General features: G+C 43.7%; 1 protein-coding gene across 6 annotated transcripts in view; it reads left to right on the plus strand.

Annotated features, from left to right (window-relative positions):
• Window positions 1-14970, plus strand: part of uvssa (UV-stimulated scaffold protein A) — a 130871-nt gene extending 115901 nt beyond the window's left edge. The window contains exons 16-17 of one of the 6 annotated variants that reach the window (XM_061836071.1): window positions 13495-13669; window positions 13772-14970. In XM_061836071.1, the coding sequence (XP_061692055.1) occupies window positions 13495-13669; window positions 13772-13865 (269 nt within the window). In that variant the 3' untranslated portion in view covers window positions 13866-14970. The remainder of the gene's footprint in view (window positions 1-13494; window positions 13670-13771) is intronic. The other 5 variants (XM_061836067.1, XM_061836070.1, XM_061836066.1 and 2 more) reach the window with 5 other exon arrangements.
• Window positions 14971-17200: the final 2230 nt, after the last annotated feature.

Consider the following 17200-nt stretch of genomic DNA (forward strand, 5'->3'; position numbering starts at 1 on the left):
GAGTGAGCAGGTTGGATAAAAAATGAGCTCATTAGAGGGTCAGCCAAAGTTGGATGTTTTGGAGACAAGGTTCGGGAGAGCAAACTTCGATGGTTTGGCCATGTCCAGAGGTGAGAGAGTGAGTATATTGGTAGAAGGATACAGAGGAGGGAGCTGTCAGGGAAAAGAGCGAGAGGAAGACCAAAGAGAAAGTTGATGGATGTTGTGAGGGAGGACATGAGGACAGTGGGTGTTAGAGAGGAAAATGCGCAAGATAGGCTTAGATGGAAAAAGATGACACGCTGTGGCGACACCTAACGGGACAAGCCGAAAGGAAAAGAAGAAGACTATCCATTCATCGATTTTACATCCCACCTATCCTTACTGAGGTTGCAGGCAAGCTGTCTCGGCTCACTCTTGGCAAGAGGCGGGATGTGAGGAAAGACATGAGGGCAGTTGGTGTGAGAGAGGAAGATGCGGGAGATAGGTGCATATGGAAAAAGATGACACCCTGTGGCAACCTCTAATGGAATAAGCCGAAAGGAAAAGACGAAAAGAAGATCTTGAATTTCCTTTGTAACTAGAGACAATATTTTTCCAAGGTGTTTCAAAACCTGAATTTTTCGTTACGAGAGACGTTTGTAAGTAGAGTTACCACTGTGGCTGGGTTGAAGTAGCTCATTTGTAAGCAGGGGTTCATGTCCCCTATATAAAAACGAAAGAAAATGTCTGTCTTGTGATGACTGTCATATTACTCTTTCACATGCCCCTCAACGCTATCTCAAGAGGTGCATCATTGTGCCCCCCTTTCACTCTATCTCTCCTTGCACGACTACGCGTTATGGAACACGTACAGCTGAATAAAATTCAATCATTTGAGCGATTATATTTAGTAAATTATTTAAAAATAGCTGTCACGCAAGGATGCAACGTCCATGTAATTAGACAAATGATAACCAAACAAACCATAAAAACACATTATGTAGTGGTCGTGTGTGGTCTGCACTCTGCTCCTACCCAGACACACTGAAAAAAAAAAACAAACAGAGACCCCATCTGCAGTGACTAAAGAGTGATGAAAGAGAAACTGCCACCGCTGCAACATTGATACCAGATACGCTTTTTTCTCATTTATCCTCTTGAGTTTGTTTTTTCTTTCCAAAAAAAACTTTTTCATTAAGTTTTGCATTAGTCAATCTTCATTTCTTCTCCCCGAAAGCCACACAGTAATTGAAAATACTCTATCCATCCTATACTACTACTACTACTACTACTACTACTACTACTACTACTATAGAGGAGTAAAGATGATGAGCCACACAATGAAGTTATGGGAAGTTATGAGTAGTGGAGGCTAGACTCAGGTTTCATGCCTAGAAAGAGTACTACAGATGTAATAGTTGCCTTGAGGATGCTCGTGGAAAAGTACAGAAAAGGTCAGAAGGTGCTACATTGTGTCTTTATAGACCTAGAGAAACCCTATGACAGAGTACCAAGAGAGGAACTGTGGTACTGCATACGCAAGTCCGGTGTGGAGGAGAAATATGTTAGAATAGTATAGGACATGTATGAGGGCAGCAGAATAGCAGTGAGGTGCCGTAGGTGTGTCAGAAGAATTTAAGGTGGAGGTGGGACTGCATCAGGGATCAGCTCTGAGGCCCTTCCTCTTTGCTGTGGTAATGGGTAGGCTGACAGATGAGGTTAGACTGGAATCCCCTTGGACTATAATGTTCGCAGATGATCTGCAGTGAAAGCAGGGAGCAGGCAGAGGAACAATTAGAAAGATGGAGGCATACACTGGAAAGGAGAGGAATGAAGATTAGCCGAAGTAAAACAGACTATATGTGTGTGAATGAGAGGGGCGGAGGAGGAAGAGTGAAGCTCCAGGGAGAAGAGATAGCAAGGGTGGACAACTTCAAATACTTGAGGTCATCAATACAGAGCAATGGAGAGTGTGGTAAGTAAGTGAAGAAACGGGTCCAAGAAGGGTGGAACAGTTGGTGGAAGGTGTCTGGTGTTCTATGTGACAGAAGAGTCTCTGCTGGGATGAAGGGCAAAGTTTATAAAACAGTGGTGAGGCCGGCCATGATGTCTGGATTAGAGACGGTGGCACTTAAGAAACAACAGGAAGCAGAACTGGAGGTAGTAGAAATGAACATGCTGAGGTTCTCGCTCGGAGTGAACAGTTTGGAAAGGATTAGAAATGAGCTAATTAAAGGGACAGCCAAAACACTGAACACTGTATTGTGAGGATGGGTCACTCCTGACCTCAACTTGGGATGTTGTGAGTAGATGGAAGTAAATACTTCGAAGACTTGAATTCCACCAACACACCTTCCCATGAGGAAGCAAAGTCCGAGTTCTCTGAGTCGGGCTCTCCTATCTCTGGGGTTCAGGTGACCGAGGTGGTTAAAGAACTCCGCGGTGGCAGGGCCCCTGAGGTGGATGAGATTCACCCGGAGTTCTAAAGGGGACATCAGGGACAGTGCCTCTGTGTTGGCACACTGGGGTTGTGGTCCTCCTTTTTAAGAAAGTGGACTGGAGGGTGTGTTCCAACTATAGGGGAATCACACTCCTCTGCCTCCCTGGTAAGGTCTATTCAGGGTTACTGGAGAGGAGGGTTCACCAGGAAGTCAAATCTCGGATTCAGGAGGAGCAATGTGGTTTTTGTCCTGGCCGTGCCAGCCCTTACACCCTCTGCAGGATCCGTGAAGGTTCATGGGAGTTCGCCTAACCAGTCTACGTGTGTTTTGTGGACTTGGAGAAGGCTTTCAACTGCATCCCTCTGAGTGAATCCGGGCTGTTCGGTCCCTGTATGACCAGTGTCAGAGTTTTGTCCGCATTGTCGGCAGTAAGTCTGACTCGTTTCTGGTGAGAGTTGGACTCTACTAAGGATGCCCTTTGTCACCAATTTTCTTCATAACTTTTATGGACAGAATCTCTAGGCGCTGCCGTGGCGAAGAGGGGGTACGGTTTGGTGGCCTCAGCATTGCATCTCTGCTCATTGCAGATGAATATGGTTCTAATGGCTTAGTCACGTGGTGATCTCAAGCACTCACTGGAGCAGTTCGTAGCTGAGTCAATCGACTTGGATGAGAATCAGCACCTCCAAATCTGAGACCATGGTCCTCAGTCGGAAAAGGGTGGAGTGCCCGCTCTGGGTCAGGGATGAAATCCTGCACCAAGTGGAGGAGTTAAAGTATTTTGGCGTCTTCTTCACCAGTGAGGGAGGAATGGAGTTAGAGATGGAGAGGCGGATCGCTGCAGCGTCTCCAGTGATGGGAACTTTGTTTCGGTCCACTGTGGTAAAAAGGTTGCTAAATCAAAAGGCGAAGCTCTCAATTATCAGTCAATCTACGTTTCTATCCTCATCTATGGTCACGAGCTGTTGGTCGTGACCAAAAGAACAAGATGCCGGATACAAGCGACCAAAATGAGTTTCCTCCACAGGGTGTCCGGCCTCTCCTGTAGAGATAGCATGAGAAGTTCCGTCGTCAGGAAGGGGATCAGTATTGACCCAGATGAGGTGGCCGGGGCATCTGATCCGGATGCCTCCCGGGCACTCCCCTGGTGAGATGTTCCGGCCACCTCCCACCAGACAGAGATGAGTCCGACTTACTGCCAGCAATGCTGACAAAACTCTGACTCACTCCGGTCATCCAAGGAACAGCCCGCGACAGGACTGACCGGGGGACGCGGTCAAACAGCTTCTCTCAGTCCACAAAACACCCGTAGACTGGTTGGGCAAACTCCCATGCACCCTCAAGGATCCTGCTGAGGGTGTAGAGCTGGTCCAATTTTCCACGGCCAGGACGATCACTACATTGTTCCTCCTGAATCTGAGATTCGACTACCCGATGGACGCTCCTCTTCACCACCCTTGAATAGACCTTGCCAGGGAGGTTGAGGAGTGTGATCCCCCTATAGTTGCAACATACCCTCCAGTCCCTCTTCTTAAAAAGGGCGACTACCACCCCAGTCTGTCAATCCAGAGGCATTGTCCCTGATCACCTGATGTTGCAGAGGCTTGTAAACAAGGACAGCCCCACAACATCCAGAGCCTTGAGGAACTCCGGGCGGATTTCCTCCACCCCCAACGCTCTCCCACCAAGAAGCTTTTTAACCACCTCGGTGACCTCAACCCCAGAGATAGAATAGCCCGGCTCAGAGAATCCAGACTCTGCTTGCTCATGGGCAGGCGTGTTGGTGGAATTGAGGATGTCTTCGAAGTATTCAATTTTGTCTCTGGGGTCTTTGGACAGCTCTTTGGTCTTGGCCATGTGACAAGTTTGAGTCTTATTGATTGAATGGGGTGGACAGGTGTCTTTATGCAGCGATCGACCTCACACAAGTGCATCTAAGTCAGGATAATACATGGAGTGGAGGTGGACTTTTAAAGGCAGACTAACAAGTCTTTGAGGGTCAGAATTCTAGTTGATAGACAGATGTTCAAATACTTATTTGCAGCTGTATCACACAAATAAATCATTAAAAAATCATACATTGTGATTTCTGAATTTTTCTTTTTAGATTCTCTCACAGTGGACATGCACCTACGATGAAAATTTCAGAGCCCTCCTTGATATCTAAGTGGGAGAACTTGCAATATAGCAGGGTGTTCAAATACTCATTTTCTTCACTCTATATAAGCTAACATCTTCATTTCAGATATCAAGAAACATTTACGGCCACCAATGTTGTCTTTTCCACGGAAACCAGAACAAAATAACTCTTTGAATGTTAAATGTTGCCAACTCTTCGGTTAGATCATCTGAGCCACAGTTCTGAGGACCGGGGTTCAAAACCTGTCCCCGCCTGTGTGGAGTTTGCATGTTCTCCCCGTGCATGCATGTGTTTTCTCCAAGCACTCCGGTTTCATCCTGCATCCCAAAAACATGAATTAATTGGAGACTCTAAATTGCCCTTAGGTGTGATAGTGAGTGCGAATACTTGTTTCTATGTGACCTGCGATTGGCTAGCAACTGGTTCAAGGGTGTACCCTGTCTCCTGCCAAAAGATAGCTGGAAGAGGTTCCAGCCCTCCCGTGACCGTTGTGAGGATAAGCGGTTCAGATAGGTCAGGTGAAAGTCTACATCCTGAACTGGTCACCTGTCAGCCGTAGGGCACATATAAACACCGTCACTGAGTGGGAGCTGAACCCACGCTGCCTGCACGTCTACCACTACACCATCAGTGACGTATAGAAAAAAATGTGTATGAAAATATGTAAGTCATACTATAGTCAGGGTTCGCACGCGGCCCTAAAAGTCCCTAAAAACCCAAAAAGCTTCGAAGGTGCATTTAGGGGCCCCTAAAAGTCCTTAAAAGTCCGCGAAAACCGGTCAAGCCCCTAAAAAGGCCTTAAATTAAAAAAAAATCAAAGGGAGGACCTCTACCACCAAAATTCTCCCTAAAAAATTAATCTTTTATTTAAAAAAAAAAAAAATAGCGATCCGTCTGGCGTCCAAAACAGCCGGAAATTGTCAACGGAAGTCACCGTGTTCACAACTAGTCGCCATCTTGTCGTCGATATTCCATTGTTCGTTTCCGTGAGTAGGCATTTCACTTCGTCTTCGTTACGACGTAGCGTAGTTCTTTCATCGATCCAACTTGTATCATGGGGAAATGCATTTTTCAAGATGCTTGGGTTGAAAGTAAGGAGTTTGGGAGCTGAGTTCGTCGAGATCCAAAAGATCGGCACATGTTTTACTGCCATCTGTGCAAGCAGAGTTACCAGCTTGGAAAGATGGCTGTCAAAGCGCTGGAGTCGCACCGAAAAAACGGGAGACACGCTGATTTGGTGAAGAATCTCTCATATTTCGTTGGTATGAATCTGTTTCTAAAATATCAAGATAGTGAAGCATCAAGTTCAGGCAGTGTTATTGGCAGTGCATGCGCACCTATAGTTGTCCAGTCATCGACTTCAACCAGCCAGAAGTCAGGCTTTATGAACGTAGTTCAATACACGAAGACAGACTTGTTAAAGGCAGAGATCGTGTGGACTTTAAAAGTGATCTGCAGCCATTACAGTTACAAATCTTGTGAAAATAATTTGAAAATGTTTGCAGTCATGTTTCCAGACAGTGACATTGCTAAAAACTACCACTGTGAGGAAAGGAAGACTTGGTACCTGGCTACATTTGGCATCGCTGCCCACTTTTCATCTCTACTGAGGCAGAAAGTGAAGGCTAAATCAGAGAATGTCATCCTCTTTGATGAGTCTCTAAATCATGAGATGCAAGAGAAGCAGCTGGACATTCGTGTGCGATTGTGGTTTGATGACCGGGTCCACACTTGCTACATCACCTCTAATTTCCTGGGACATTCAGCAGCAACTGATCTTCAGGAGCGTCTGGACCCTATTCTGTGTGACTTCGGTCACCAAAAGCTACTCCAGCTCTCAATGGATGACCCCAATGTTAATTGGAAGCTGTACAAATCAATTCAAGAACAAATAGAAAAGATGACCACCCGCCGTATGCTGCAGACTGGAAGCTGTGGTCTACACATCCTCCATAACGCATTTCGGATCGGTTGCGAGGCAGCTGGATGGGGGGTGGAAGATTTTCTGTCCAGCCTCTACAACTTGTTTCGCGATCCATCTGCCAGGCGAAGAAGGTGACCTGCCCAACCAACAGCTCCTTCATTGTTGTTCAGAAAGCAGCACAGGACCCCATCTTTGTTGCCAAGCTTCACTTCTTTCTCATGTGCGCCAGGCTGGTGGAACCATTCCTGAAATTGTACCAGACTGACAAGCCTATGCTTCCCTTCATCGCAAAGGACATGGGCACCCTCCTCAAGACTCTGATTGAAGTTCATCAAGCCTAAAGTCCTTAAAGAAAAGGCAGCCTCCCTCACCAGCCTTATCAAGATTAATGTGGGTGACAAGTCACACTGGGTGGATTTATCGAAAGTAGGCATAGGCTTTGCTGCTGAGAGACTGCTTCTGAAATCTGGCATTGCAATCGACCGTGTAAAGCAGGAATTTAGAATGAGCTGCCAAACTTTCCTGGTAAACATGATAGAAAAGTTGCTGGAGAAGGCCCCCATCATATACAGTTTACTCCGCCTACTCAGCTGGATGGACCCTTGGCAGATTGCCATGAAAGATGAAAAGGAGAACAAAAACAAAAAACTCCAAAAAACCTTAAACATCATGGTGGATCACAGAAGGGTGGAGGAAAGCAATTGCGACAGGATTCTGTTCCAGTATTCCAGACTGAGTGAAAAGATCCAAAAAGATGAGGAAATTAGGGTCGCTTTCTACATCTCTAAGGACAGGCTGGAAACGCTCTTCCACTCCACTCTGCATCAGCAGGAAAACCAGCAGTTCCAGAAGCTATGGGGCGTCATAAAGCACCTCCTGCTCCTGTCCCATGGACAGGCATCTGTGGAAAGGGGCTTCTCCACAAACAGAGGTCACCGAGGACAACCTAAGAAACGAGTCACTGATTGCTCGGAGGCAAATCATGGAGGTGGTCCAGCAATATGGAGGGCCTGATATGGTCCCTATCACAAGGCAGCTGTTGGTCGCTGCGTCTTCTGCCAGAAGTATTTACATGCAGCATCTAGAGGAGGAAAAGAAGAAGAAGGATGCATCAAAACAGGCAGAGAAGAGGAAGGCAGCTAAGGCAGAGATAGACAGCCTCAAAGCCAAAAAATCCAGACTAGAGACTGACATATCTACGCTTATTGAGAAGGCTGACAGGCTGTGTGAAGAAGCAGAAGAAAAGAGGAATCTGAGGTTTATCACCAAGGCCAATGCAGTCAGAGGCAGAGCAAAGGACAAGAGAGTCACTTTGGCACCTTTGCAGCAACAAATAGAGGAGGCACTGGGTAGGCTCAAGGAGCTAGAGTAGGGGTGCTGAGACAGACATCAGTAGAAGACATTTGTGTATATAGTTGTAATTGTAGTTATCTGTTTTTCTGTAGACTTATGTGAAGTAATTATGTGAAGACATTGACAATGGTCATATCAATGAGAACTACCACAAGGTGCGACAGGTGATCACTGTCACACGTACTGAGGTACTGGAACCTTTGATGAACCAAGAACAGCCGATGGCACCATTGGGTGATGTCCCACGATGGCCCTAAATTTTTCATGTCGGCCCTAAAATGTTTCCGTGTTGGCCCTAAATTTTTCATGTCAGCCCCTAAGAATGCCCCTAAAAAGCCCTTAAATTTTTTGGGTCAGACTGAGTATGAACCCGATAATACAAAGAAGACTTCCTTATTTTGGGTCTACTTTGGGGGTTTTCAATATAATCAATCAGATTATACATGAGAAATTACAGTAATATACAAATCGCCAGGAGTGCTGCCTCCATCATTAGTGTATACTGTAACTCTATTAGTACCATGACTTCACTGCTGTGTTGGTCACCGTCCTGCGCACGTTTGCTTTTGTTATCATCGAATGCTTTGGTATGAGTGGCTTGTGACTGAGAAATGGTTGTCTTACAGTTCGTTAAAATGTATCCTGAGTACCTTTGTGCTCTCCTGGATGAGTCATTGCTGTTTTATTGGTGTAATTTTCATAGGCTTGGCACTCCTTGGAAGGTTCGCCACTGTTCCTTGTTTTCTCCATATGAGGAGAATGGCTATTCCAATGGTTCGCTGAAATCCCAAAGATAGAAATGGCTTTTGTAACCCTTTACAGACTGAGAGATTTTTTTGTTTTGTTTTTGTTTTTGTTTTGCAACTCTTCTGGAATGTCTTTGGATAATGTCACTTTGTTTCCTTTTTTTTTTAGCTGATTTATCTGACTTTTTATCTCAGTTTCTCGGGACACACTCTAGTTAAAGTGATTTCTTGATTGAACAGTTCTAGAGGTAATCAGGCTTGGGAGTCATAAATGAAAATTGACCAAAAGTTCTGATTAGCCACAATTAAGTTATGATTTTACAAGAGTGATAATAAGTTGTTATAGTTTTTTCCGGTTCCCGAGCTGGTGGCAGCTAAACGTGGAGGCTCTGGTCCGCCCGATCGTACTCCAATAAATCCTACTGAATTTGGACCGAATGTTGTAAATCCTCGACGTGGGGCGCCCCTGGTAATGACTTCAGTGGACTAAAATCATCATCTGTGTAATCTTAGTACCCAAATTGGAGACATATAGTTTGCGTTGGAACTGCTCAGCCTAGCTCAGCCTAGCCTAGCTCGAGAACAACAAGACGGGTCTGTAATCAAATCTATGCTGAGGAAAACATCAAATGCTAGTACCTGCACGACTTGCAAAACCTACGTAGCGTATACAACAAGGACCCGTGAGTACGAACAGGAAGCTGGGGAAGTGGAACCTTCAACATAAACTTGCTTCGTGGCCCAGCATACCTTAGCTTAGCTTGCTAACAGCAGGATGCATTTGTGATCAAATCATTGCTGTTGAAGAAACATCAAATGTAAGTAAGTACATAAAGTGAAGAAAATAAGCATTTGAACACCCTGCTATATTGCAAGTTCTCCCACTTAGAAATCCTGGAGGGGTCTGAAATTTTCATCGTAGGTGCATGTCCATGGTGAGGGAGATAATATAAAAAGAAAAATCCATAAATCACAATGTATGGTTTTTTAACGATTTATTTGTGTGATACAGCTGCAAATAAGTATTTGAACACATCAGCTTGAATTCTGACCCTCAAAGACCTGTTAGTCCGCCTTTAAAAGTCCACCTCCACTCCATGTATTATCCTGAATCAGAGACAAAATTTTACAACTCCACATGGCTGGAAAGGGATCCGGAGAAATTGCCAAGCAGCTCGGTGAGAAAAGGTCCACTGTTGGAGCAATTATTAGGAAATGGAAGAAGCTAAACATGACAGTCAATCGCAATCGGCATGGAGCCCCATGCAAGGTATCACCTCGGAGGCTCTCAATGATCCTTATTGGCATTATTTCCAGAAGAGACGGGAACATAGAGTGACCTACAAGACCGGTGGTAGAAGGATGACTCTGGTAGCGGGTAGGAAGATTGAGAAGACAAAGGTAGAGCAGAGAATCAAGTGGTGGAAGATGAGAAAGGAAGAATGTTGTGTGCCCTTTCGAAAAGAGGTGAGACAGGCTCTAGATTGACAGGAAGAGCTCCCAAAAGACTGGAATACTTCTGCCAGAAAGGAAGGAGATTAGTGAAGAAGTGGAACACAGAGAGGACTGAGGAGAGGCCAAAGGAATAAATTGACATAGGGCAATGGTAGAGGTGGCGAAGGCTAAACAAGAGGTATATGACATGTACAACAGGTTGGATACGAAAGAAGGAGAAAAGGATCTGTACAGGTTGGCCAGATAGAGGGATAGAGATGGGAAAGATGTGCAGCAAGTAAAGGATAGTTATGGAAATATGTTGAGTCGTGCCAGTAAGTGTGCTAAGTAGATGGAAAGAATACTTTGAGAAGTTAATGAATGAAGAAAATGAGTGTGAATGACCAGGAAGTGGCAATGATTAGTAAGGGACAAGTTAGAAAGGCACAAAGCAGGATGAAAAATGGAAAGATGTCCTTATGACATACAAGTGGAGGTATGGAAGCAATTTGGAGAGGTGGCTGTGGAGTTTTTGACCAACTTATTCAAGAGAATACTTACGGATGAGAAGATTCCAGAAGAATGGAGGAAAAGTATGGTAGCTCCCATTTTTAAGAAGAAAGGGGATGTTCAGAGCTGTGGAAACTATAGAGGAATGCAGTTGATGAGCCACATAATGAAGTTGTGGGAAAGAGTAGTGGAGGTTAGACTCAGGACAGAAGTATCTGCGATCGGGAGTATGGGTTTCATGCCTAGAAAGAGTACTACAGATGCAATAGTTGCCTTGAGGATGCTCGTGGAAAAGTACAGAGAAGGTCACAAGGAGCTACATTGTGTCTTTGTAGACCCAGTGAAAGCCTATGACAGAGTACCAAGAGAAGAACTGTGGTACTGCATGCGCAACTCTGGTGTGGCGGAGAAATGTGTTAGAAGACTACAGGACATGTATGAGGGCAGCAGAATAGCGGTGAGATGTGCTGTAGGTGTGACAGAATAATTTAAGGTGGACGGAGGACTGCATCAGGGATCCGCTCTGAACCTGTTTGCTGTTGTAATGGATAGGCTGACAGATTAGGTTAGATTGGAATCCCCTTGGACCATGATGTTCGCAGATGATATTGTGATCGACAGTGAAAGTAGGGAGCAGGCAGAGGAACAATTACAAAGTTGGAGGCACACACTGGAAAGGAGATGTATGAAGCCTAGCCAAAGTAAAACAGAATATATGTGCATGAATGAGAGGGGCGGAGGAGGAAAAATGGAGGTCCAGGGAGAAGAAATACCGAGGGTGGACAACTTCTAATACTTGGGGTCAACAATACAAAGCAATGGTGAGTGTGGTAAGGAAGTGAAGAAACGGGTCCAAGCATGGTGGAACAGCTGGCAGAAGGTGTCTGGTGTTCTATGTGACAGAAGAGTCTCCGGTAGGATGAAGGACAAAGTTTATAAAACAGTGGTGAGGCCGGCCATGTTGTACGGATTAGAGATGGTGGCACTGAAGAAACAAGAGGAAGCAGAACTGGAGGTTGCAGAAAAGAAGATGCTGAGGTTTCTCGCTTGGAGCGAACAGGTTGAATAGGATTAGAAATTAGCTCATTAGAGGGACAGCCAAAGTTGGATGTTTTGGAGACAAGGTCGAGAGAGCAGACTTCGATGGTTTGGACATGTTCAGAGGCGTGAGAGTATATTGGCAGAATGGTGCTGAGGATGGAGCTGCCAGGCAAAAGAGCGAGAGGAAGACCAAAGAAAAGGTTGATGGATGTTATGAGGGAGGACATGAGGAGAGTGGGTGTGAGAGAGGAAGATGCACGATAGGCTTAGATGGAAAAAGATGACACACTGTGGCGACCCCTCACGGGACAAGCTGAAAAGGAAAGGAAAAGAAGAAGATATTAACTTGTTCAATTTTGAATACCTCTAGTACCTTTAGTTATGAAATTAATCCGTTCCGGAAGTCGTTTCATAACGTGAAACTTACGTAAGTAGTAACGCATTTTACATTTAAATAACTTTATTCGTTCCAAGCCCCCAATTCCAAAATAAGCATTCAAAGTTTACGTATTGTAAAGAATAATGAAAAAATAATGTTGATTTCCCTTTGGCGTTCAGTGTATGATGAGCAAAAAGGCATTGTGGCGTCTTCAGAGGTGGAGGCACGCACACAACCTAATTCCACTAAAACTAATAATTTCCACAAACTGTAAATTCAAAACAAACATTCACATTAACTTTCAATGTTTCTTCAAGTACCAATCCAAGAATGGTTGCCTTTGATGTCTTTTGTTTATGCGGAAAAGTACAAGGCAAACATCATCAAAGTGAACGATTGCTAATTAACACTTTTTCCAGATGACTCTTGAATAAATTTGAAAATGCCATGGAATTTCACCAACACATCTTTTATTCTGACTGACGGAAGAGTGGCTGGCTCCTCCTCTCAGCTGGAAACTGCTCTTGCATTGTTGTGTATTACATCGCTGGCAGCCTTTAGCTTCTCCATTGAAAGATCCTTATGGTGAACCAAGTCGTCAATGTCCTTTTCCAGCGAAACCATTTCTTCAACTTCAGGTTCAACCTTCACTTCGAACCTCTCAAGTCGAGCAGCAGCAGCCTGAGACCAAATGGAAGCAGCATGATGGCACTGGCCATCAATTTGTTGGGGCCTATGGTGAAAGAAGATGAAAAAATCATTAAAAACATTTTACAGTACGAGTGTGCGCGAGCTTATGACAAAGGATTTGGTAACAAATATACAGGAAGTGCGTCACGGGTAAAGATTGACATCTCCAAAAAAATAAAATTAAATTGACGTCGCACTAAGCCAATGTAGGGATGTGATGCCAGGAAGATGTCGTAGCCAATAGGTGGAGCTGCTCTACTGCCCCACACATACCAAAAGACAGGATGTGTATCATGGCTTAAGGTTGACATCCCTTCTCGCCAATGTGTTGCCAAGAAAGTGCTTCACTGGTGGCCAATGGGAGAGCAGCTCTCTGGTGCCTCTTTCAGACCAAGATACAGGACAAGATGATTACATTCGGTTGATTCCAGCGCCATTTTTTTCCTTTCGTATCCTAAATTTCTTTCGTAACTAGAGGCAAAAAATTTCTGCAGAGGCTTTTTGTAACCTGAATCTTTCATCAGTAGAGACTTTCTTAAGTAGAGGTACCAATGTAGTTTATTTTCCTTAGACAATGAAATCACCGTTTTAAAACTGATTTTTAAGTTCACTAGGGTTATATTTGTATATTTGCATTTGTTTGATGATTCAAGTAGGGAAATCCAAAAATATAAGCATTAGCAAAGAGGGAGACAATTTTTCACAGCACTATACATTATACCTGGTGTGAGCATTAACACTGGTTGAATGGTAGTTTTGTTCAACCTACTTTTTTCAAATGTAAAGAGAAAATGAAAATAAGAATGTTCTTGAGAATTGTATTTGAATTGTTTAGAATTTTATCTGATCTATTTTATCTCTTTTATATGTTTTAGACTGGCATGATCCAGGGCTACTTCGAGACATTGAGATGGAAAGAGGACAAAAGCTATGTTCTGACAGAATGGCTAAACCGGGAAAAGGAAAAAAGAAAAAATACCCCAACCTCAGTAATCTGAAGCAGAGCGCCAACACATCACGGTCTCGGCTTGAGAAACGGATATTCAATAAGTATGTTTTCCTTTATGGTCTCATCTCATGAATTAGGTGTGAAAAAACAACAAAGATCATGTTTCTATTTTTCCTTAAAACAACTACTTTTTGTTCCTTTAGGAGCGCCATGCACAGAGTTGCCCAGACGATGAATAAAGTTGACTGCAAAAAACACGAAAAGTTTTCCAACCAGTTCAACTATGCCCTGAATTGATCATCAGTTTTGTATCATTGGTATTGTTTATGAACAATTGCATAACATAATCTTACTTCAATCACATAATTTGAGAAAATATGTTAATTATGCGGCGACATGTGGCCGACTGGTTAGCATAATTCTGAGGACTCGGGTTCAAATCCGGCCTCACCTGTGTGTACTTTTCATGTTGCCACCATGCCTGCGTGGGTTTTCTCCAGGTACTCTGGTTTCCTCCCACATCCCAAAAACATGCATTGTCGGTTAATTAGAGACCCTAAATTATGCGTAGGTGTGAACGTGAGTGCAAATGACAGATTCTTTATTCAATACTGCATGGGCCCTGTGATTAGCTTTTGAACAATTCAGAATGCACCCTGCTTCTCTCCTGAAGATGGCTGGGATTGGCTCCAGCATGCCCACGACCCATGTGTGGCTAAGTGGTACAAAAAATGAATGAATACTGTAATTTCTCAAATATAATGCATCCTGAAGTGTAATGCGCACCCCCAAAGTTGGCCATAAAAATCGTGAAAACCCTTCTACCAATGAACAATGCACACCACCAATGGATAGTTTTCCAATTATGCCATCTTGTGTGTCATAGAGGTCAGGCGCGCTATTTTTTTTAAATGATTGTATGATCGTACTACGTAGTTTCAACTCACGTTGTTTTGGTTCTGGTTTGGTCACGTCATCGACTGGAGTGATGACACATTTCTTTTAAAAGGGGCTGCACAACTAGCCCTTGTAGTCGACATTTTATGTCTTCGTTTAAGTTAAAACAAACTCACGGGTAGTCGTTTCTGATGTTTGGTGCAGTAGCAACAAATATGCAACGCTAACAATTGTAAAATGACAAATGACATTCTGCTGCACACAAATGGAATAAGTTGCCATCAGAGGTGAAGTCAGGCCCAACTGCGAACGTTTTTAAATCAAGGTTGAAAACTCTTCTTTTGTCTCACGTTTTTTGGAATGTATCTACTTTTTGATCATATTACTTGCACTGTATGCAGTTTTAACTGTCTTTTTTTTTAATATTTTGTTTGTCATTTTTATTGTTTTTATCCCGTTTTAAATGTTTTATATCTTTGTTTTCAAATGCCATTAATCATGTAAAGCACATTGGGTTACCTCGTGTATGAAATGTGCTATAAAAATAAATTTGCTTTGCTTTGCTCTAATAATAATAATAATAATAATAATTATACTAATGATGAAATTACCCCATGGGAGGCTAAGGAGCGACAAATTGGGGTGCGTTTTCTCATCGTTGTTACAATTTAGAGCACAACACGTCGGCATCTTGGTCTAGCTAGAAAGAATGCCTTGAATGCTAAGGCCCAGTGATGTCACAGGGCGGGGTCAATGATGTTTCTTCCGTGTCTGGCTATTAAAGCTGGCACATATCCAGATATTGCGTGGGTTTCAAAAACGTTCTTTATTTTCATTTTTTTTTTCAATTAATGTCCAAAATATATATAATAATATTGCTTCGGATTGGAGAGTTTATTGTTCATAGAAATTTTGGACAAAGTCCTCTAAACCCTGATACTTTAGTGGTTTGGGTGAACAGTACTTATGCAACTCGTCAATCTGTTTTATAATGACAGCGTCCACCACCGCTGTTTTAGTTAGCAACACAGCCTGGGCAACGTTGAGCAAAGACGAGCTAGACATACTGCTTATGTTTACTTTCGATATTAATGAAGAAAGTTAAAAAAGAAATGCTGTTGTTTTAAGATGCAATGACTGTCAGGGTATGTGAATAATTGAAGAAAAAGTGGTTACACTGGACGAGATTTTTTCTTTTCCGAGTGGGAAAGGTCTGGTCTGAAGTCAAAGTAGAAAGTACAGGATGAGATGGTGTGTAATTTTAAAATTCCACTTCGGCACAGCCTGATCCAGGATGAAAGCACAGACAATAGAGTGCACAAAAAGCTAATTCTGTATTTTAAATATAGGAGCCAACATAACATTAACCTGAAAACGGTTTCGGAGCATCATCATAACCCCCCCCCCTCCCGGTAGCTCTTGTAAAAGTAGATCTTGGGGTAAAGAAGTCTGGGCACCTATGTACTAGTGCATATGGTATACAATATATCCGCGGCAGATCGTCCGGCATAGCTTGTGTATGGACAAAAACAAAAAAAAAATGCTCCAAAATTGGGCAGAGCCTCTTAATTGGGGCGCACAGTTGTCCAGAAAATTCGATAACTAACTACCACAAATTCAAATACATTATGAAAAATAAAAACCTTTGAAAGCCAAAAAAAGAGTATGTGGGACCGCAAATGGTGAACCGGAAGGGAACACGAGAGATTTTGAATCTGCCTCTTCAATCAGAATGATTTATTGGCACTGACTTCATCACTCGGCATGAGTCCAGCTGGTGTCACCTCTTGGGACACATGTGCTAACGTCACATCTGTTGACTTGGATCCGGTGAAATAAAATGGCATCATATCTGTGGGAAACAAAATGGCATCGCATCCATTGACCATAAAAGGAACGGCAAACAAGGTGCGGTCATGTTTCCTTGCATTGTTGGGGGATGACATCAAGTTCAGGAATGGCTATGAGCAAAGGAAATCATGAGGATGTCATAGAATTGGGGGGAATAAAAGGTCATTTGCATTCATACCTGTCAATAGGGTGCTTTCTGGCTCTGTCCTGTGTGTCCGGGGATGGTAGGGCCTCCTGAGGGGTTTGCTTTGGTGTTATTGGATTCTTGTCCAGAGGTCACACAGGAATGGCAGGGAATGAGTACACTCACGTAGCTTGTGTTGGTGAAATCGGGTGCCTGAGAGGTTAGAGGGTAATATCCAGCGGTCACACAGCATAAACAGAGATTGGATGCTCTCACGTGAGTTCTGCAGCCGAAATTGGGTGTCTGAGATGTGAGGGGGTCTTTTCCAGAGGTCACTCAAGAATGGTAGGCATCCCGAGGGTTTCGCTGAGGTGTTAGGGGGCCATATCCACAGGTCACACAGCATGGGCAAAGAATGAGGATACTCACATGGCTTGGGGAGGTGAGATCAGTGAAAGGAGATACTCACGTTACTTGTGCTGGTGAAATCGTTTGTTTGAAATGTTCGGGGGTGAACTTGGGTGTCTGAGAGGTTAGTAGATCTTGTCCAGAGGTCACAGTATAGGCAAAGAATGAAGTTACTCAAGTGTCTTGGAAAGGTGTAAGCAGTGAAAGGAAATGCGTGGCTTGTGCTGGTGAAAACGGTTCTTTCAGATGGGGGTCTTGTCCAGAGGTTACACAGGACAGGCAAAGATTGGGAATACTCAGATGGCCTGTGCACAAAAGGAATTAGTCATTTCCAGAGGTGACACTGCATTGG

This window comes from Syngnathoides biaculeatus, chromosome 11, assembly GCF_019802595.1.
Source record: "Syngnathoides biaculeatus isolate LvHL_M chromosome 11, ASM1980259v1, whole genome shotgun sequence".
Classification (NCBI taxonomy): Eukaryota; Metazoa; Chordata; class Actinopteri; order Syngnathiformes; family Syngnathidae; genus Syngnathoides; species Syngnathoides biaculeatus.